The 23,511-nt window shown below is 37.8% G+C and overlaps 2 protein-coding genes across 2 annotated transcripts in view; one reads left to right on the top strand and one right to left on the bottom strand.

The window, feature by feature from the left end:
• NBEA (neurobeachin) overlaps nt 1–23,511 on the bottom strand; it is a gene marked incomplete at its 5' end in the record, with an annotated part of 948,936 nt that overhangs the window by 309,671 nt on the left and 615,754 nt on the right. Inside the window, one exon of the mRNA XM_081083035.1 lies at nt 9,778–9,914. Coding sequence (XP_080939161.1) covers nt 9,778–9,914 — 137 coding nt within the window. The remainder of the gene's footprint in view (nt 1–9,777; nt 9,915–23,511) is intronic.
• On the top strand, nt 4,658–8,149 carry MAB21L1 (mab-21 like 1). Its single transcript, XM_081083036.1, has one exon. The coding sequence runs from the start codon at nt 6,175–6,177 to the stop codon at nt 7,252–7,254; it is 1,080 nt and encodes a 359-aa protein (XP_080939162.1). The 5' UTR covers nt 4,658–6,174; the 3' UTR covers nt 7,255–8,149.

Genomic DNA, 23,511 nt, shown 5'->3' with positions numbered 1-23,511 from the left:
GAAGTAGTACACATTATTATAATAAAATATTATAATAGTGAAAATAATCATAAGTGGAAATGAAATATTATTTAGGTGATCTATTCTCAGATATTGTTGCAATCTCTACATTTACATGTAAAGGTATAAAGAAAGTTTCTACTTATAAATGAATTTCCTTTTTTCTGTAAATCACTTATAGTATTTTATTGCATATAATATACATGATAAAAGGTAATAGTTTTTATTTAAAGTAATCCTTTTATTATCACTCCAGTTACTGATCATTAAAAAAGAAAATCCTAGTTTAGAGAAATTGTTTTGTTCAATTAAAAAATAAGCTGCAAAACTATAAATTAGAAATAGCAAAGGTTATTTTAGACATGCAATCACTGGAGGTTGATTATCTACATACCATACGTTAGCCTCAAGGTCATGCTGAATATTTTCAGTGGCTTAATCACATATAGTACAGTACAGTGATGAGAGCTATGTAGTCCTGGATGACCCACTACAAATGTACAGATTAGCAAACCCTAATTGCATGTGCTTCCATTGTTTTCTCTATGTGCAATAAAACTCCTCTGTACTAAAGTGCCAAGGAGGCAGGCTTACAGGCAAATGTCTGTAAATCTACTAGTATGTTAGTTATAGATTATGAAATGCATAATTTTCATATAGGAAAGAATCACAGGAGCCCAATTATCCTGTTAGAATATGTTTAGAATATCCAAATAAAAATTATAAACTAAAATCTAATAATATGAATTTAATTTCAGAGTTTCTAAAGATAAAAATTACCTTTAAAAGCTGTATGAAGAATTAGAATTTGGAATCAACACTTGCTCCATAATAATCAATGAATGACTAGCCCCAATACCCTCATATGTTTGGAAAGGGTTAGATCATATTTATTTTGAGCAATATGAAACTATTTTCATTGATAATTCTCACCCCCAAGTTTTTCAGTTTATAGATGCAACTTAAAATATCCTGTATCTCTGTGTTGGGATACATAATCCAATAAACTCAACTTCATATTCTTTTTATCTCCCCAGGGCAATTAGCACATATTAATGCAAATGAAGTTAAGAAACTGAGACAATTATCTAAATAACCCAGGCTCTAAATTTAGTTTTCTATCCAAAGAAAAGATTTGGACAGTTATCCAGCATTGGCTCAAATCTGTAAATCCAAGGGTGGTAAAAATTCTTGTAAAGTAAGTACACTTCCAACTTTCAGTTTTAATCTCAGAGTTATTTTCTTTTCAACATTTATTAGCACCAAGAACATGTTTACTAAGCAACACTGTAGGAAAAATAAAAGTACTCCCTACTACAAACCTATTTGATTGTGTACTATAAGGATGAGGAAAACTGAGGGTGATCATTGATCATTCAAGTGAAGAATTAAGGAAATACTTTAAAAAAAATTAACCATAATTATCGGGATGCTCTGGTTGAAGAAATAAAATAGGGTCTAAATTGTATAGTAAACTCAATTCTTTGCTTTACTTTGTCATAAACCTGATATTAAAACATAAAATAGCTATTTCAAGAAATCACTGAGACTTTTGAAGCTCTCGAGTTACTTTGTTTCAAATGTTATTATACCAGTAGTCACACTAGGAAAAAAGGTATGGATGTCATCAAATTAGATTACCAGAAAAACTCCCCCTATTTTACTTTATTTAATGTGACACATAAAGAAAACCCTGTACAAATATCTGTCTTTAATTTCTCTAGTGCAAAAAAAAAAAGAGGAAATATATTGTGTCTGGCAGAATAAAACAGATGAAGTAGCCTGGGTACATTAAAAAAAAAGGAAGAAGAAGAGGTGGGTAGAAATCAAATGCTTACAATGAGCCTTCAAAGCCACTCCAGCAACAGGGATAAAAATAATTCAATAAACTCAACTTCATATTCTTTTTATCTCCCCAGTGTAATAAGCACATATTAAAAAATAAAACTTTAAATTCATGAATATTTGGGAACAGAATAGCAACCAGCAGATAATGAAAAAACACAAAACAATATCTTTGTGAACATTTAACATGTGTGTGCATATCCTCTAACAGATAAATTTTTCCAGATGAAAGGTCAGAAGTGCTTAAATTTATGAACATGTAATTCAAATTAGATTTTTTTTAAAAACAGAAACCTTGCAGTTCTACATTTCTCAACATAATAGACTTTTTCTTTAACTCTAATAAGGTGACTATTTTTGCATTACTTTGTTTATCCAGTAATATAAGCAGGTCTAAAATGGGGATAAGTTACCTAGGAAATAGCACTTAAGAAAATATATTTTGCCATTGTTATTTTGAATGCTTTGAATTGTTAAAAATCACAGTATTTGATTGTTTTATATTCATTAATAAGTACCAAAATTTATGATAATGGTGAGCTTGTGACTGCTTTGGACTTTTTTTCCTAAGTGGTATCTTTTAAATCAAGGCTGCCTAGTAAACTAGGTAAATGAAATGGAAAAAAAAAAAATCGAATTGGTTAGTCCTTAAAATTCCAAATACCATTCAAATGTAAGCATCTCAGATTTTCATTAAATCATGAGACTCTTGATTCCTCCCTCCCCCCTTCAATTAGGTCAGTTTTCTTCAATTATCATTCTATTATTAGCTCATGTCAAACATGCCTGCATAGCATACCAATGAAAACAATTAACACATATCCTAAAGCATGGGACACACAAGGTTTTATTCATAGTAAAAACATATAAGGCTGGTGTCATTCAAATTGTTTTATCAAGTTTTCATATACGTAAATAAATTGATTTTAAGCTATCTCCATGTATTAAGTAATCATTTGAAGTAAGTAGTTCAATAGGGCAAATGACATTTCAAAAAATTTTTTTACTATACAATAGTTAAGTTACTCCCATAAAACAAATCTAACTCCAAAACCTTGATTTAAAAAAGGCTAAATTATACCTAAAATATACTATATTTTTTAAGTTCCTCTCAATACGTTATTTCAATAAAAAGGAGAAGTAAGGGATAGAAAGCACACTCCTCAGAACAGTTTGATTTTCCCTTCAATAGTTGAGAGGTTTATGAGATCTTTGGAAAGGTTCAGATACAGAAAGCAATTCATTTCACATGTTCGGTGTAATAGAAAATCAGTGTGATGCAGCAACAAGCAGTACTTGCACTGGAGTATTACAGTTTACCCACAGAGATTATGGCGGGTGGGTGAGTCCTATGTTATGTAAATCACTGTCAGTGCCCTGGGCGAAGCAGGGTGCTATAGGAAGCAGATCAGTAAACACTCCCGGTGTCCTTGAAACGGAAGGACTTCACTTTCGTGGAACACTGGAGAATTAACGCGTTTCTTAGTCCTTTTCTCAACATCCATTTTCTTTTTCAAAGTGCAAAGCGTTAGGAAAAGGCCCCGGTTACACCAATTAGTTTGCACAAAGTGCTTCAGTGTTTAGCTGCTTTAACCCAATTAAGCCTCACAGTGCGCCCCAAAGATGCGCCACCTGCGCGCTTGGCTGCAGCAAGGCCCGCCGGCCGCCCTCCCGCCCTTCGCGTTAGACCCGACTGGACGGCCCTGCCACGGTCCCCGGAACGGCCCAGGATGCGTCAGGTTCTCGATAACCAGGGAAATATGCAGGTGGCCCAAGAAATGGAGAGGTGAGTCCGGTCCCAGCAACTCTAGCCTGAACCCCCGGGGGAGCGCGCAGGGCGCAGGGGCCGCGGCCAGCGACAAGCACGCGCCGATTTGGCTTCAACCACATGTGGGCCCAGGGCTGAGAGGTGCCTGGGCAGAGACAGAGGCTTTCAGCGGACTTGAAGAAACCCGCACACAAAGTAAGGTTTTAAAATAACGGCTTACAGAAATAAAGCCTATGGGACTGAGAACAGAGAGGGGAAAGGACAGCCCGGGAATGCGGAGTAGCGGGAGAGAAGGGACCAGCGGGAAGTACATGGGGACTTGCGCTGAATGAAACACAGAGGTGGCTTTTCCCCAGAGACCAACGCACATCTTTGCCTTAGTGGCCTTGGGTTCTTCCGCTCAGATTTGCTTCCTCTTCCAACTGCCAAAAGGTGCATTCACCCGCAAAGCCGGCAAAGTGAGGAGGGGCGTTCGGTGATCCCAACCCCAGTCCCTAAGGGAATAGAAGGTTCTCGGGGAATAGTGCAGATGAATGCTTTAAGCTCCAAATCTAATGTACTATTTTAAGCTAAATCAGAATGTATCACTCTTGGATAAGGAGAAAGTAAATAATAGGTGGCTTTGTGATGCTCTGCTGTTGCCATCCCCCCCTCCCCCAATCAAAAGATTGAGTAAAAATTGGGGGCCCTGAACAAGATCTTGTTAAAAGCTGTTCTGAAAGAAAGCGCCTACAAAATTATTACCAGGCATTAGAGGATTTTGCTGGAAATATTCTTAATTTGGAAGAGAGGGCATCTAAATTAAAGGTTGGCGATTAAAAATCTGCCTAGGTTTTAAAACCACCAAATAACCCTAAGTAGTATTTCTTTCCTTTACTAGTACATTAAGGACATAATTGGTACCACAAAAAAATTCTATATAAATCCATTTCCTCCTCTGTTTCAAGGTTCCAAATTTAGAAATGTTTATTTCTTTCTAATTTTTCCAAAATGATATTTAATTAAAAATCCTGGATGACTGTAAATTAATTTTCTTTTAAAATCTTTAATCATTTTCCTTTAATCAAATCACACAGAATCATATAAAATTAGAAGTCTATTGTCAGGTCAGCACTAAGGACACTTAAGAGAGGAGATATATCCTTAATTATACATCTGTAAAAATGAGCAAGAAAACCCAAATCTGCAAATTTTCAGGAAAGTTGTCTGCCAGTGGGTCTCATTTCAATTATCTTTCTTGAATTTCACATACAGCTCATTATGACCATATGTTAATAATCTCTCCATCACAGAGGTAATTGATTTTTCAAATATTTCTATCAATGCATACAAAACTTAGTGTCCCACTTGTAATGTTGGGCAAGCCTACCACAGTACAAAGAGGAGGGAGGGGTATACTAAACATTTTTTAAAACATTCTAACTTAAAGTGGGGTAGACGATATCTAACACACTTAGCAATAATTTTTGGATCCCTCTCAATAACTGCAAATGAGGGACAAATACAATCCGGATCTCTGCCCCAACATGATCTGCCCCAACACACTGCATAATATTTTTAAAAATCATTCTAACATATAGGAACATCCAGAAAACCAACCTGCATAATCAGGAAAGAGCAAACTTTCAACTTGTATTTTAAAAGACCTCCAGGATTAACAGACATTAATGATCTTCTTCCTCTAAATGTAAGTTAGTGACTCTTGTCTTAGAAAACCCCAACTAGTCCACTAATTGATGGATGACCATTCATACACCTGTATATGCATTTCAGCGGTAAAAAGACAAACGGCTTTCAGCACCAAGAGTACCACTTGGCCAAGTCTTTTTCAGAATGTCAGTATGCTTCAAGTAATACCAAAGCTTAGAGATTCCTCTTGTGTCAAGGTGGCCTGGGTGGGTTTCTGCCTGCAGCAGCCTCCTACCTTTAGTTCCTGTGCTTATATCCATGAGGGGGATTAATTAGCCTGGCTGGAGCCAAAGGAGGCTGTCGTGACGAGCCCAGTGGCGATTGGCCGCCAGCCTGCCTGGCCCTGCCTTTATAATTTCCACACGAGTGCATCTGGGCTCTGAGACAAACCGACAGCAGCTTCTTCTGACATATACACACGCACACTCACCCCTGACACACTCAGCACACTTTTCCTCCACCTGATTAACAGTCCTGCACACACAATGACTCTCGGAAAGGGTAAATAAAGACGGAAAGGGTTTATTTTGACTCCTGAAGAGCTTTGCTGGGTATCAGCGCAACTTTGTTTTTATAACTGAGAAGGGGATCTCTCCGTGCGTTTCTCTCCCACCAGGATTCTTTAAAAGAGGAAGAGAGGCCGAGAAAGGGGGAGGGGGACAGTGTTTCACTTTAAGAGCCGCTGGGCGCCTAGACCCAAGGAGGGGACCGCGGCAACTAGAACCCCCGCAGCGGCGCGTCCGGACCGGTTTGGAGACGCTCTGAGAGCGCTGGGCCGTTTCTGCACGAAGTTGGCTCCAGCTCTAGCAGCCGCATTGGATCCCACAGCCTACTGCGAGACTCCGGTGTACAATCCGGATCTCTGCCCCAACATGATCGCGGCCCAGGCCAAGCTGGTGTACCATCTGAACAAATACTACAACGAAAAATGCCAAGCCAGGAAAGCTGCCATTGCTAAAACTATCCGGGAAGTCTGCAAAGTCGTATCCGACGTGCTGAAAGAAGTGGAAGTGCAGGAGCCCCGCTTTATCAGCTCCCTCAACGAAATGGACAACCGCTATGAGGGCTTGGAGGTCATCTCCCCCACCGAATTTGAGGTGGTGCTTTACCTTAACCAAATGGGGGTTTTTAACTTTGTGGATGACGGCTCGCTGCCCGGCTGCGCGGTGCTGAAGTTGAGCGACGGGCGCAAAAGGAGCATGTCCCTCTGGGTGGAATTCATTACCGCCTCCGGCTACCTCTCGGCGCGCAAAATCCGGTCCAGGTTTCAGACGTTGGTGGCTCAAGCAGTGGACAAATGTAGCTACAGGGATGTGGTAAAGATGGTGGCAGACACAAGCGAAGTGAAACTGCGAATCCGAGATCGGTACGTGGTGCAGATCACCCCTGCATTTAAATGCACCGGGATCTGGCCGAGGAGTGCTGCCCACTGGCCACTTCCCCACATCCCCTGGCCCGGACCCAACCGGGTGGCGGAGGTCAAAGCCGAAGGGTTCAATCTCTTGTCCAAGGAGTGCCACTCCCTGGCCGGCAAGCAGAGCTCGGCGGAGAGCGACGCCTGGGTGCTGCAATTCGCGGAAGCTGAGAACAGACTGCAGATGGGGGGCTGCAGAAAGAAATGCCTGTCCATCCTCAAAACCTTACGGGACCGCCACTTGGAACTGCCTGGCCAGCCCCTGAACAATTACCACATGAAGACTCTGGTTTCCTATGAGTGTGAAAAGCATCCCCGGGAGTCCGACTGGGACGAGTCTTGCCTGGGCGATCGGCTCAACGGCATTTTGCTGCAACTTATCTCCTGTCTGCAGTGCCGGCGGTGCCCTCACTACTTCCTACCTAACCTAGACCTGTTTCAAGGCAAACCTCACTCGGCGCTAGAGAACGCTGCCAAACAAACGTGGCGACTGGCAAGAGAGATCCTGACCAACCCAAAAAGTTTGGAAAAACTTTAGAGAACAGCCGAAACGTTACTAGTCTTCTCAAAATCCTAATTAAGTGTACACTTCCTGTTCGATACCTAATATACCACTTGACAGTGCAAACAATCTCTTCCTTAAAAAGGAATAATACAATGCTTAGGCATTCTCACCCACCCCTCCAAGGGGAGAAAAACAGTGGGGAAAGCAGATAAAGGAAAACCCCAACCCACAAGTATTAGAGACTTCTTTACAAAGGATTTCATAATTCTCTTGGAAAGTACACAATGACACCCTGAAAACAACCCAGCTGTAATGCAAGACCACAGGGAACACTCTGACTAACTATCAAAGGATTATAGCAATCTTGGTGACTTAGGTGCATCTGTCTGTGAGTAAACACGATTTGGATATGCCATCCGAAGGAAAGTGTAATGTATATTTTTATTTGTAACAAATATTGTGATCTCACATTGTCTTTGAAGTGTGGATGTTTGTGTTTTGTGATTTGGTGAACAGAAGTTAAATTGCCATTTTGGATACTTCCAGACACTTTCCTCTAACAAAGATACCATTTAAAGGTAGATTTCCTCCCAATATTTTATCTGTCTTTGAAAGTATCTGAACTTTAAAAAGTTTACATTTTGTTTCAAATATATTGCTTGTTCTATTTCTAACATTCCATAAATATACTTGAAATGTTATTTAAATATAGTCAAAGAAATTTGAATTCAGCGTATATAATAACGCTTGAATATCTGAATTATATATTTGAAAAATGCACTTAAAATACACTGGATAATTACTTTTGGGATTTAGATTTTAATTTCTCTTGCTGGTTTTTATTTAATTAGAAGCTAATAAAGAGGTAAAATAAAAGTTGTGTGTCACTTTAAATTGTTTTTCTTTGAAAAGATGTAATGCTTCATTTTGAATATTGAACCCACTTGAATATTTTAAACATTACAATGTTTTTTGTAGAGCTACAGAAGATAACAGTATACTCTCACTTTCTAACATACTTACAAGACTATTTCTTTCCATGACAGACACAATTTAAATCTACCCATGAAAGCTTGCTCTTCTAGGTTAGTATTTCTGTGCCATTTTTGATGATATAAAGAAAAAATTTAGTGAAGACTGCTAAGTTAAACATCAGACTAACTCACAGAAATGAACTAATCAAAATCATAATGAAAATTTTGAAATTTGTAAGTGAAAACTAGACTAGCTAATAAAATAAAGATAATTTCTGACCAGTTAATGTCAGACCTTATTTTATGCAGTGTTCAAATAGCTGAGTAAATTAATCAGAAATACAAAATTTCTTTTTACTTTATAGGGCTAGCTAATAATAAAAGCATAAAGACAAACTTTAAATTATTTAAAGTCAAATATATTATATTTACACTTATTTGTAAAATTCAATTCTTTTGGATCTAGAAGTGAAAAAAGTCCTGTAACAATCCTTCAGAGAGTATTTTAATAGTCAACAAGTGCTGAGAAGAACTAATCACCTATGGCCTTAAAGTTATTAGTTAATTCAAGTGGGGGTAAATTTTAGAATTTTAATTGCTATTCTACAAATAGCATTTTATAATGCTTTATTTCTATATAAAATTTACATAGAAAGGATAAAGTTCTGGATCTATGGGAGCATTTGTCTTTGACTATTTTAGAATAATTGTCTCTGAAAACTACTTTAAAGGAAGACTTTTGTAAAATGATTCTTAAATATCTAGCATGACACTTCTGTTCTTGAATTCTTAACCTCAGGAAAAAAAGTTTACAAATTATACATACATACAAGTTAAAATAAAAATAAAATTGATTGCAGAAGAAAGTGCAGAGGTGTAGAGTTGCCCTAATATTCAGGTTTTTAAATCTAAACAAGACATAAAAAACAAATAAAATATGCATTTCAAATCCTCCAAACGTGTATTTTCTGCATTACACCCAGAGAAGAATACAAACTTTAAACATCCCAGTGCTAGTATATACACATTTTAAGTCAAAACTTTCCAGAGAATCAGTTTCTCTTCCTTTTAAATTCACATGTAAAACCCATTCTTATTTCAGGAAATAAAAAACGGATGTAATAATGGAGATTAATTTATATCTAAATGTAACCCCCTCCCTGCGATTTCCTTATAACCTTTCAATCAATAATAATTCACACTGCAATCTACATTTTTGGAAATTAAAAGTGATCTCTAAGAAATTACATAAAACCCTTCCCAGTCTTCTCAGAGAGCCTGAGATTCTGTACCACAGGGACTTGGGAGCAATTGGCTTAACTACCAAATCTACCCAAATGCACACAAAGGCACTCACAGACAGACTGTTAAAATGTGCCTGCTCTGGTAATACAGAATTTAAAATCGTTAATATAGTCTTCAATCCCATAAAATAAAGCATGTGTTACTTCACTCATTTTATTTTCTATGAGAAAGATGGAAATCTGCTCCACTCCCCCACTGACATTTAAAACCCAGCAAAATTGAAAAACACTTCCTCCCACAAAGCCACCAGTACTGTAGCCTAATCACTTTAACTCACTTTAGAGTCGATCTTTTTGAAGGCGGGGTCATCCTCATCTACCTCGAAGTAGATTTCTGTCGTGGTGATCGAGAGAGTCCCTTTGGCCACCACCACGGGAGCGATGAGCTGGGCAGGCGTGCTGAGGACCACTGGGCCTGAAAGACAAGGGCATTCTAGTCAGGCTAAGTCCCTGTGACTCTGGCTTCCTCCCAGAGTGGTATCACAGGTTTTTATTTTTAAAGATGCACCAAAAAGATGGTGCTTATACTATATAGCAAGCTCCTTTCATGCGAGATAAGGTCAGCTTAGCTTTCACAAATTACCTTAAAACGACACTAGAAATAAATACTTTTTATAAAAACCCAATAGGCCAGAGAACCGAATAAGTAACCCTTAGTAAACGAGTTTGCAACCTCCTCCTAGAAATCCTACATGGTTGGTGAGACGCTGCTATTAACTAAAAAGTGCAGTACGGACTCTACCAGGCCCGATTCTGCACGGAGCGGGGACCCCGGCTGTCCGAAACCCTAGGCAGTCAGCACGGCTGAAAGGAAACAGTCCTTGAGTAAAGCCCCGTAAACTAGGCAGCAGAGTTCCCCAAGGGCTGTGCGGGAGGTGTGAAGCCGGCGGGATGGTAATATAGAAAGTCCAAGGCACTACGGGTTTGCATCTTGCAGGAGGATTAACATCGGTGGCCCGAGGCGTGCCACGTACTCATACACGCGCGCGCACACGGACATTAAATACATTTCTTATGTAGAAAAAAACCCAAAACTCATAGCAGTGATTTTTCTAACAGAGAACCAGTCAAAAGATGGTGAAATTGTTAAGACATCGGAACAAAAAGATTCTCAGGAAAACAGCCGAAAAGTTCTAATTCTCAAGTTTTTAAACTAGAGGAATTAAGCAAGCTGCAGCAAAAGATTTTTAGGCAATGTGTCTACCAAGGTGCTTACTTCAAATCCCTTCCATCTGAGTTAGAATTGAAAATTAAGAATTTCGCATATTAGAATACTACAAAAGGGGATTGCTTAGCAGTTCGTTTAAGATTCCCGGAAGGGGAGACATTCTTAGCTGGACTACAGACAAGGAAATCAGAAATAACGTCCATTCTTCGGTAACAAGGACGCATTGCATTCCTTTCCATTCCCCCCTCACTTGCATTTTAGTCAAAGGAGTCACAATAACAGCAAAGCAGCGATAAAAAGGAGGGTCCCCTGTGGACACTGAGGTCAGGGCCCTTCGCGGCGGCTCCTCGCGGAGCAGCTCGTACAGCCACGCGAGCAGCGCGGGAGGGGGGCGCGGGCCGTGGAGCTGACCGCGCTCCGGGGACAAGTACCAGGAATTCGCCACCAGCCTCACAAAGCCGGCCTTTCTGTCGCCAGAGGCACGGAGAGGACTAGGCCGGCTTCCCTCGCGCTTAAAAAGGGGTGGATGTGAAGCAAACTGTGTCAGTGTCAGTCTACACACCCTGGACCGTGACTGCCTGCCTGGTCAGACGAACACTAAACCCTTTCGTTTATTTTACTGCTTTCTTTCCCGCTTGGAGCCCGAAAAGAGCCTGGCTGGGGTCTCGGGCCTGCAGCTTCCGCTTCAGAGCCAGCGGAGTCAGGGGTCCACCTTGGCTCCCTGAGGTTTTTCTTTCCAAAGGGCAAAGCGGTCGATCTGAAGCGCCACTTTAAAGACTCATCAATCTTAATCTAGGTTGCTCAAGTAATTATGCCTGAATCTCTTGTATGATTACAAGTGGATTTGGGTTTCTATTCCCCAGACCCTCCTTTGTGTTCATTGGAGGGTCTGTTGGGCGCTCAGAGGCGCCCCAGCCTCCCAAGCCTAGCTCAAAATCCCCAAAGCCGGGGCATCCAACCGGCTCCCTTAACCCTTAAACTACCAGGACTTCTTTGGATGCCACTCTTTGATTCCCCTTCTGGAGAAACCCATGTTTAATCTTGTTTAGGACAAGGTGAGAAAGAAGGTGATGTGATTCACATCAGAAACAAAATATCTTCTTATTCATCGTTGGGCCTTGCTAAATAAAACCTCAGGAAAGTCCTTATTCTAAACACAGAAGGATAGTGATTTCTGGTTTAATAGAGCTTTCTGGCAATTGGAGTCCAAGAATGGTCAAAAACATAAAAAATGGCAAAGTGCTTCTTTCTCTTAAAAAGTAATTCAACAGATCCAAACAATTAAATTGGAAAAATTGAAAATATATCATGAAACACATTATGAAAACCATACACACTGATTTACTGAAATATATTATGAATTTCAAATACAGTTCTGTAAACTTTTAACAGGTAACACATTTTCTCTACATGTTTCTTTGTGTTTCTGAAAGGACACTGCACTACCTTTTGATTTTACTCCAATCTTATTCTATTGAATTGCTGTTTGATGGGGGTTTATAAAAGGGCTTCAAACGGGTCCTTCTTTAAGAAAGTCACGTCATAAAATACTCAGCTTTGTGTGTCATTTTTACCCTTGTCCTTTGGAAATACTAGTATTCAATTACACTTCCAATTCCATGTTTAAGGAGCACCAAGGCTTTTTGTTGTAGCCTTCAGGAAGCAAACCAGTCACAGAGAGAATACAGAGTTAATCCACTACAGCAATAGAGAGAGGGGATTATACATTAATCCCTTTTGGGAGAGCCTCATTTTAGGGATCTCATATTAAGATATTTACATAAGGAACAATCACAAACCAGTAGACCTTCCATCTGGAAGATGTGGGTATTTGAAAGTCTCGATCCCTTTTTAAAAAAAAAAGTTAAAATGGGGCAGCATCTCTGGAAGCAAGAGCAATGGTGATCCAGCAGGTTCTATTCTAGAAGATAAACTGGTAAAAATTTAACCTCTAATTTGATTAGTGTAGTGAGTTGGGACCTGAATGTAGATATATTCAATCCAATCACTGCTATAGCAATAAAAGGATAAAATATAATGTTATCAAAATATGATGTAGCCGTAAGCAGTTTGGCTCAGTGGATAGAGCGTCAGCCTGAGGATTGAAGGGTCCCAGGTTCGATTCTAGTCAAGGGCATGTACCTTGGTTGCAGGCACATCTCCAATAGGGAGTGTGCAGGAGGCAGATGATCAATGTTTCTCTCTCATCAATGTTTCTAACTCTCTATCCTTTTCCCTTTCACTCTGTAAAAAATCAATAAAATATATTTTAAAAATATAATGTAGATATATTCAATCCAATCACTACTATAGCAATAAAAGGATAAAATACAATGCATATGAGTGACAAATAATAAAGTACGATTAAAGAAATGGATGGGACAAAACCTCCTCCCCTTATTGATGCCTATAATACTTTAAAGCTGTGTCATCTAAAGTGGTAATTAAAGAAAAAGAAAAATCATTTACATTTTTAAATTGGGAATATAATGTTTAAGAAATCTTGATCCATTACTATTTTTGAAAGAAGGAGAGGGATATAACTTTTCATTTTAATGCTAATTTAAAATCTGAATTAAAACAAAGGTTAATTCCCAAACATAGTGAAAGAATTTTTAAAATAATAAATTCTCTTTAGAGCCATAGTCTTTAATTCGCTGAGGTTGTAAACCTAGAGTAGAAAATAACATATGTTTTATATTTGAGAAGGGAACTATTCATGAAATATATTTTAAAAGTAGAATGTTAAAAAAAAAACATTCATGGGTTTGGATGAATTTACTGAAAACAAAATTCTAAGCCTAGAAATCTTAATACATCAACTTTTTAATAGAACTTTATAGTTTACAAAGTTATTTTACATAAAATTTATAGTTCAATATTCACAATTTTCGGCTATGAATGTGAGAATATCCTCTTGCCCAAAGACCATCAGAAACACATCTATAATTGAAAAAATTGGATTTGTTGCTTGTTGCAACAAGGGAGACATAGGAAATGGTGTGACTTAGCAAGTGGATGTTTGAAGGACTTCCTATAGAATTTGGGCTTTGGTTAAATGATTTTGGGAAGGGTTCAAGGAAGGAAGCAGGACTTTATTCTGGATTGGACTCTGTCAGGGATAATTATGATTGGGTGTCTTAATAAATCTTATCTAAAGGGAGGGAGAACTAGATCAAGGCAGCTGCAAATGGCAAAGAAGTAGCAGTCATTCATATTATTAGCCAGAAGAGATGTTCAATATTTAGGTAGTATGGGGAATGAACTTGTTTTTGTCTGGTTGTTTTAGCCTCACATCATCATCACGTGACCTTGTCTGATGTTGGTGTTCTGTGAGGCTGTGTCCAAAAGGAGAGCACCATGGTCTAGCTATGAGCTCCAGGCCAACTCTCAACAATACCAAGGCCTCCGTTTTAAGGGCCAGCCCACTTTCCAAAGGTCAGGGGCTGCTTCCTTTTTTCTCATACACCAGGAATTAATCATTTTGGGGGAGGAGGAGTCAATAGCATTCTAGCAATTAAAAGGCAATTTATTCTGACAGGTGTGAGGTGATACCTCATTGTCATTTTAATTTGCATCTCTCTGATGATTAGTGACTTTGAGCATTTTTCCATATGTCTCTTGGCCAACTACCATCAACAAACCACAAATGCTGGGAAGGATGTGGAGAAAAGGGAACCCTAGTACATTGCTGGTGGAAATGCAGACTGGTGCAGCCACTAAAAATATTCCTCAAAAAATTAAATATGGAACAGCCCAGTGACTCCACTTCTAGGAATATATCTTAAGAAACCCAAAACACTAATCAGAAAGAATATAAGCACCCCTATATTCATAGCAATGCAGTTTACAATAGAGAAGGTCTGGATATAGCCCAAGTGCTCATCAGTAGATGAATGAATTAAAAAACAACAACTGGGATACATTTACACCATGGAATACTATGCATCTTTGGAAAAAAAAAAAAAAAAAAAAGGATCTCTTACCCTTTGACACAGCATGGAGAGACCTGGAGAGTATTATGCTAAGTGAAATAAGCCAGTCAGAGAAAGACAAGTATCACATGATCTCCTCATATGTGTAATCTAATGAACAAAATAAACTGATGAACAAAATAGATCCAGAGACATAGAAGCATGGAACAGACTGAGGAATCTCTGAGGGATGGCTGAGGGGACTGAGGCGGGAAGAGATTAACCAAAGACCTTATATGTATAAACCATAGACAGAGACAATAGTGTAGTGAAGGCTTAGGGAAGGGGGGGATGGGTGAAGAGTGGAGGCGGTCAATGGGGGGGGAAAGTGGACATCTGTAATACTTTCAACAATAAAGATAAATTTTAAAAAGGCAATTTATGGCAATTAAATTTTCAATATAAAGAACAAAAAGGAATGGATTGATAATTGTTCATATGGATTAATAATACACTAATTAATAAATAATAACACAAGAATAAACACTGTTTCTCCTACTCAAAACTGTAAACTTACTTTTGCCCCACCCTATATACTGGTATAGGAACAAGGAATTGAAGTTAATTAAAACTGGCATCCTTACAAGTAATTGATGACTTTAAATTGGCAAAAAATAGTGTACATGAGTTATAATGTATTTTAGAATCGCTTGAATATTTTCTAAATTTAGTTTAATATTAACAAAATATGGATTTTCCCCAACCTCAATTACTTTGAAACCATATGTTCAATTTGTTTTTAGAACATGTAATAGATTATTATTTTAGGATATAAACATGGACTAATCTTTGTAAAATTAGTAAACTTAAAATCTTGACATTATTTAGAAGAAATAACATTGGAAATCTTTTATTTTTAGTGTGAAAGAATATTCCAAAAAATATTCAGACAAAAATATAGGGAAGTAAATTTTTATAATTATTTTTACAGTGATAAATTTTGTAGGAAAATAACTCACAGCCAAAGTAAGTTACACATACCTAAACTATTTATTATTACTTTGAACTTATATTATTTTCCCCATAGAATTAAAAGAATATAATGCTTTAACCTCAAAATAACTTTAATTAGTGAAGTATATGAGAAAGTTGGAACTTTATTTTGGAATCCCAGGAAAGCTTTATTAGGCATTAAGAAAACAGAGGTGTTTGTGTTTGTGCCTGGGAGAGAGGGAAGTTAAGGGGAAAATGCTGCTGAAATCTTAGATGGCTATAATTCAGTATAGTTCCCTGGGTTTCAAACATTTAAAATGCTTTAAGGTTTCAACAATAAAGATAAATTATAAAAAACAAAAATAAAGCAATGATATGTCAAAAATAATAACTATATAAATAAAATAAAATGCTTTAAGGAAAAAAAATACAGTTATGCAATCTCCAGACAGTGACTCTTTTCTTATATGCAAAGAATATTGATAATGGTCCAAATACATTATGTGATCCTCTGAAATTTTCAAAAAATTTTCTTGCTTAAAAATAGTTATAGAATCATTTTGCTTAAATTAGGAAAATATCACCTGACCAACTATTAGAATACATACTTCAAAAATTATGAATTTAACTTTTAGCATTATTCCCGCTTCCCTTAATTCACACACACACAGACACACACACACACACACACACACACGTGCGTGCACGCACACACCCAAAACTATTATAAACATTCTATAAACCAAAATTTTATACTACAAAGCTCACAGTGCTGAAGAAATTGCCTCTTTGTGCCTGTTGGTGACTTCTTAAACATAATCCATCCTTAGACTGAGATTAACAATAGCTAATCATCCCGAGTGTACCAGTTTCCTCACATTATTACTGTAAAAAATGAGACAGGTGCTTAACAAGGTACATTAATCTTTTCAGATCTGAGTAAACCAATCTTTGGTAAAACTCAACATACAACAGTCTGAAACAGAGACAGAAAGCCTTTGAAGACTGCATTTTAACAAAATATGTTAATCATGGTAGAACATCTATTTTGCACTAACCCCTAAAATTACACATTATTTAATGTGTTTATAATAAATATATATTTTAAATATATTTTTATTAATTTCAGAGAGGAAGGGAGAGGAAGAGGGAGATGGAAACATCAATGATAAGAGAGACTCATTGATTGGCTGCCTCCTGCACACCCCCTACTGGGGATCGAGCTCAAAACCCAGGCATGTGTCCTTGACTGGAATTGAACTCAGGACCTTTCAGTCCGCAAGCCGACACTCTATCCACTGAGCCAAACCAGCTAGGGTATAAATATTTTTTTTAAATACTGAGAGACAATCTGATACTACCATTTATGATTTTCAATATGTTTGCAGAACAGATAAACCAACAAAAGTAGTGCATATTCAACAAAGGCAATGAATAACTATAAAAGAGAAAGCTTACAAAGCATATATAGTCTAAGTAAAATATTACTGAATTATTTTCTAGCACAAAAACATACTAATAAGAGAGTTTTATGTGATCATTTGTTCTGTCTTTTGATTCAATAGGTGAGTCAGTTGACATTTGTGTTTCTAGTTATGTCACATTTAGTTAGCATATGGAATACATTTTTCACTTTCTGGAGGAGTACTGATACTTTTATAGTCCTAGGATATCATTTAATGATGGAGAAGAGTAAATTCTTACTAGACTAGCTGAGTGAATAAACCAGAGGTTTAAATTTAAATCTCTGATTTAAATCTATTAGACAATGAGGACTATGTCTTTGCAACCCTTGTTTGGACTAAGTGCCTTGCCTATAGGTTTCCATAATTTCCTGGGAACCTCTTTACTTGCAGCATTTATAATACCTTGAATACATATGTTTAGAAGTCTGTTTCTCCCAGTTGGCATAAGCCACTTGAAGACAGCATTATCTTCTTCATATAACACAATATCTGTCACATAGCATGCAATCTGTTTTTATGGAAGTGAATATAGAAAATTACACCATTGTTGCACGTATATGTCATAGTAAAAAGCTCACTTAAAACAGATTACATGTTTTATATTTTTCTGGAATTTATTTCAAATTGTTATTTAAAAATATGAAAGACTGAATTTTAGAGAAAGCATAAATTTAAAAATATGCTGAGAACCAATGAGAGTTATAATGTAATTGGTTATTCTAGCTGTATCACATGCATACTATTTATTTTTAAATAGCAAATTTTATAACTGCCATATTTTACTGAATAAGTAAGTTGTTTCCTCTTTGTAAATTAAATGCTTAGGCATATTTAACTCAGCATTCATTCATTCATGTAGTCAACAAAAAAAATATTCACTGTCTTGGGCACCAAGAAAGAATACAGTAAGTAAAAATCATGGATTTCAGCCACAAAGAACTTATACTACAGAGTAAACATAAGACATACAAGAACAATTTGACATAAGAAAGAGTGGGTTTAGCTTAGTATTGTTAAAGCACTTTACATTAACTAATAATAGACTTTGAGCATTTTTTTTTAACTTTGAATTCTTTGTCTGACAGGTTACATGCCTCCATTTCATTTAGTTGCTTTTCTGGCGATTCCACCCCCCCCCCACCCCCCCACCCCCCGTCTTTGGGGATTGTTTCTTTGTCTCTCCATTTTTGCTTTCCCTTTGTATTTTTTCTATGTCTTAGATCAAACTGCTATGCCACCCAGATTTTTTGGGGGGTGGTCCTATGTAGAAGGTGTTTTGTGGGACCCAGTGGTGCAGTCTCTCAGATCGCCTGAGCTGGGTGTTCTAGGAGAGCCCTCTACTTGAGTTATTTGTGTTCTCCTGATGTAGCTGGATCTTGAATGTTATTTTCCCTTTCTTATATGGAATCTCCTCACATGTTGTCTGATTATGTGACTCATTTCTGACCTCATCATGCAAGCTGTTGTGGATGTGCTGCTTGCTGCTCCAGGCAATCTATTGATCAACTGATCCAATACTTGTGTCTGTCTCCACAGGCCTTGGCCACAAGCAGGAGAGGTGAATCTGCCCTTGAAAATAGCCTTGTTAGCCTCATGTGGCTCAAGCCTGGTTCAGCAATGTTCCCTTGGCTCCCTGAGCTTCACCTCTGCCCTCCTTTACCTTTCAGCCAGCTGTCAATCTTAATCCCTCAAAAGTCTGTTTCTGGCAGGGCTTTAGGAGCGGGAGGTATTGTTTAGCTTTCAGAAAATATGGTGGGTGTGTTCTACTGCCCACCTGATTGCAGATGTCCTGTTTGTGGGAAGGATCTCTTCTCTGACTTGCTGCCAGTAAGATTGGGTTTTGCTGGATTTTTCTCTGATGTTGTTGAATCTTGTCCCTTGGTATATCTATCCTAGGTCTCCTGGAAGCTTCTCTAGGGCAGGTACATGTGAGTCACTGTCCCTGGGCAACCTGATTGAGGTCCAAGAGGTTGAAGGCCCTAGTAGTCCAGTGGCCATGGACTACTTAGCCCAGAGGCTGGGTTGCCTTGAGTTTCACACCTTTATTGTCTCTGTTCTGAGTTATACTCCCTTCCCCCATAGATCTGGTTCCTCAGCCTGGGCATGCACACAGTTCCTCTGGTGTATGACTTCCTGTGATGTCCCAAGCCAGCTGGTGTGCGACTCACTGTAGGGGCACGGCAAAAGTCCCTTGCAAGTTATGGCTGGTGAGTGGCACACTGTGCATGTTGGGGTAGTGTCCAAGGCCAGTCTGGGTGGTGATGAGGCTGTGCTCCTGGTCTCTGCTGCTTCCCCCTTCATGATGGCGTGGTTTCTGTGCCAGAGCCCTGCCATCCAGGGAGTGCCTGTGACCATAGCAGGGGCTCCCTGTCCAGGAGAGCCTGATCCACCAGCCCTGAGATTCTTGTGAGAGCTAACTGCCCCCTCCCACACACACACACCATACATGTCCACACACTCCCCTCTCACTCTTTTACTCACTCTCACTTTCTCTTTCACTACCATCTGGCCAGCCCCCATGTTGGGATCCCTGTAATACTTTTTAAAATCACTTCTTCTCCAAGACCAAATTCCTCTCTTTCTTACTCCCCACAACTAGTCAATTATCACTGTCCTTCATATATTATCTTCTAAGTGTTATTTGAAGCTGTTCCCTTCTCTTTCTTGTGACTGACTACCAATTTAGTATAATCTCTCAATCACCTCTGGTTTGGACAACAATAGCCTTTTACCTCAAGTCTTGGCATCCTAAAACTATAACCTATATAGTGGCCTGAACAATTTTTAAAAAATATATAAATTGGACCTTATCATTGTCATGCTTAAAATGCTTTATTGTCTCACTGTAGCCTTCAGGATAAAAATCCATATTCCTCCAGGCACAAAAAGCTCCCCAGGTAAGTGCCTCAGTCTCTGCTTCAGAGACTCCTTTGCTTCATACTTTTACATGAATAATTTAGGACTACAGTAGTTTCACACAGAAGGTGATATTTTATCAAATGATGTTTTCCACTCTCAGTACCAACTTTTTAAGTTTTTCTAAATCTTGTACTTATGCTTCCAGACTCGAGATATAAAACACTTAATCTAGGAGGGCTTTCAGAACCCACATGGTGATCAAGGACCCTGTTTTATGTAATCATGATTTCCTCTGTATATCTAGGGTGTCCCCCCTCTATCTGCTCTTCCTCTACCAGCGGTTCTCAACCTGTGGGTTGTGACCCCTTTGGCGGTTGAACGACCCTTTCACAGGGGTCGCCTAAGACCATCCTGCATATTAGATATTTACATTACGATTCATAACAGTAGCAACATTACAGTTATGAAGTAGCAACGAAAATAATTTTATGGTTGGGTCACAACATGAGGAACTGTATTTAAAGGACCAGAAAGCTGAGAACCACTGCGTCTATAGACTATATCACTTTCTTGAAAACAGGAACTTTAACCGTATATGTATTTTTACTCAACACACCCACCGTAATGTCTTGTATATAGTATATATTGTTTACATATTTGTTTTCCTTAGATAACCACATCCAACTTGAGCCAAGTTGGAATCTGACATCAAAGAATAAGAACAAATAGGTCTTTCCAGTTCTTATCTTTACTATGTGCAATGATTTTTTTCCTATTTGAATCTATTCTTTCCTCACCTCCAAATCTATATTGTTGAGAGTATTACAGATGTCCGTCTTTTTTTATCCCCATTGCCCCCTCCACCCAGTTCCCACCACACCCCAGGCCTTCACCACCCTTTTGTCTGTGTCCATAGGTAAGATCTTTGATTAATCTCTTTCTGTCTCCCCTCCCCCTTTCTCCCTGAAATTCATCAGTCTGTTCCATGTTCCCATGCCTCTGGTTCTATTTTATTCACCACTTTATTTTGTTCATTAGATTTCTTGCCAGTTTATTTTGATTTTTAGATTCAAGTGTTGATAGATATGTATTTATTGCCATTTTATTTTTCATATTTTTAAACTTTTTCTTCTTCCATTTCCTAAAGATTACCTTTCAACATTTCATGGTGACAAACTCCTTTAGCTTTTTCTTACTTGTGAATCTCTTTATCTGGCCTTCAATTCTAAATGATGGCTTTGCTGGGTAGAGTAATCTTGATTGTATGTCCTTGCTGTTCATCACTTTGAATATTTCTTGCCACTCCCTTCTGGCCTGCAAAGTTTCTGTTGAGAAATCAGCTGACAGTCCTATGGGCGCTCCCTTGTAGGAACTGACTGCTTTTCTCTTGCTGCATTTAAGCTTCTCTCTTTGTGTTTAATCCTTGGCATTTTAATTATGATGTGTCTTGGTGTGGGCCTCTTTGGATTCCTCTTGTTTGGGGCTCTCTGTACTTCCTGGACTTGTGTATCTATTTCTTTCAGCAGGTAGGGGAAGTTTTCAGTCATTATTTCTTAAAATAGGTTTTCAAAATCTTGCTCTCTCTCCAATCTGTTTCTTTTCTCTTATATGTCATTTAAAAATAATGCTGGTAATAACCCACATAATTTGCTAGGTTGCAACTTGGACTTAAAAAAACACTAATATAACAGAATTAACAAGGGCTTCTTAAGTGATCATGATGTCTAGACCTTTGTTTCCATATTTTAAAATGAAGTATACCTAATTTATAGAGTTGCAAAGTTATCAGCCTGTAGTATTATTTTTACTCAACAAATGTAAATTGAGTCCCCAGCTTCATTTGCCAATCCACATTTAACTCTTTTACTATTTACCTACTTCATTAATCCCTCTCCCCCCAGCCCCTCAAAAAAACTTGACTGTTCTATGGCGACTCATTTTCACAACCCAATCTTATTTTTTTAGAAATTTGTTGTGATACCTGATTCTTAACATTTCTGCTTTATATACAAATTGAACTGGTATAGCACTGCAACTATACTTAACTGTTTATCTGTTAGTACTTTTTAAAAAAAGTAACAGAACTTTTGAATTAAAAAAAAATAAAGCATTGTGAGCAGTCATCGTCTTCATTTTTTTATTTTTATTTTCTTCTTCTAATTCTTTTTTTTTTGTTAATCCTCATCAGAGGATTTTTTTCTTTCCTTCCTTCCTTCCTTCCTTCCTTCCTTCCTTCCTTCCTTCCTTCCTTCCTTCCTTCCTTCCTTTCTTTTCTCCTTTCTTTCTTTCTTTCTTTCTTTCTTTCTTTCTTTCTTTCTTTCTTTCTTTAAAGTGGGAAGGAGGGAGAGAGGGAGGGAGAGAGGAAGGGAGAGAGAGAGAGATGTGAGAGACACACATTGATTGGTTGTCTCCCAAATGCTCCCTGACTGGGCTGGGGAGGAACCTCAAACCCAAGTACTTGCCCTTGACCTGCAATCAAACCTCAACTCTTTAGTGTGGGTGGGCCAATGCTTTAACTACTGAGCAACATGGGCCAGGGCATGATCAGTCATCTTCTGATCAGTAAAACTGCCTAATTATTTTATCTGGGAAAAGATATTTAACAATATTTAGACAGCAAACTCAGCCTGACTTTCACATCTTTTAGCTGATAAAAAGTTCTAGACTTAAACTTATTGGACTGATAATTTAAACTGATGGAGCATATTCTACTGCGATAATTACTTATAAATTGGTTGCCATGTAAATACTTATCCCTAATGTTGACTGTTTTTGTTTAAGTACCTTCTTCTGCAGGCTATTACTCTGTCTCTATAGCCTCAAGCCATGGAAATAAAATAATTAAATAAAAATATTTTCAGTACACAGGAAAACTTCTTTGTCCTTTGGTCTAGCACTTTTCAAAATACAGTGTAAAATCCATTATTCCCCTAATGTTTGAATTAGTGCTAAAGTCCTTCAGAGAGAGCACCAGTGCTTTCATAAGTGTGGCAGTATTCGATGATGAATGTCTCACCTCTCCTTTTCTCTAATTTGCTAATATCCACAATTTGGGATTAGAAAAACAGTATGTTATCTCACATAATGTTTTCTCCAAGTGTGACAAACAAGATGTCCCATATATTTTCAGTAGATGATTAATATCCACATTCATATACTTCATTCATATGAAAACCATGGCACATGGAAGTTTAGTTCCCTAAATACAGTATAGAAGAGATATGTTCTACTGATAAGATAGTTGAGTTGTTTATTGCCCCAATTTTTCATTTGGGTAGTAAGTATAACAATACATCAGTAGAGTCATAGCTTTATGCAAAATTTTCCATACAGAGAAAAAAGTAATATATGAAAATAAATATCAACTAGAATACTGTATTAGAAAAAAATAGACCTCAGCTTTGTAGTTTGTGAAACACAGCATAACAAAGGATGGCTTATTTTTAAAATTAAAAAAAATATATGTAAGAATGTTATAAATAATTTGCATCATGGTTGATGTCTAATACACATAGTTGAATGATGTTCTTTTATTATATTTTAAATTTACATAGTTTGGTTAGCAGGGATCCTGCTATAATTAAGAGAACCTTTAAAGTGTTTATAATTTTA

Source organism: Myotis nattereri, assembly GCF_964212035.1.
Source record: "Myotis nattereri genome assembly, chromosome: 2".
NCBI classification, from domain to species: domain Eukaryota; kingdom Metazoa; phylum Chordata; class Mammalia; order Chiroptera; family Vespertilionidae; genus Myotis; species Myotis nattereri.
Note: the sequence above shows the minus strand (reverse complement) of the source record. Positions and strands in the feature narration are given on the sequence as shown.

What these genes read in the sequence shown, in the direction of transcription:
- MAB21L1 (XM_081083036.1), top strand. Translation starts at nt 6,175, where the DNA reads ATGATCGCGGCCCAGGCCAAGCTGGTGTACCATCTGAACAAATACTAC.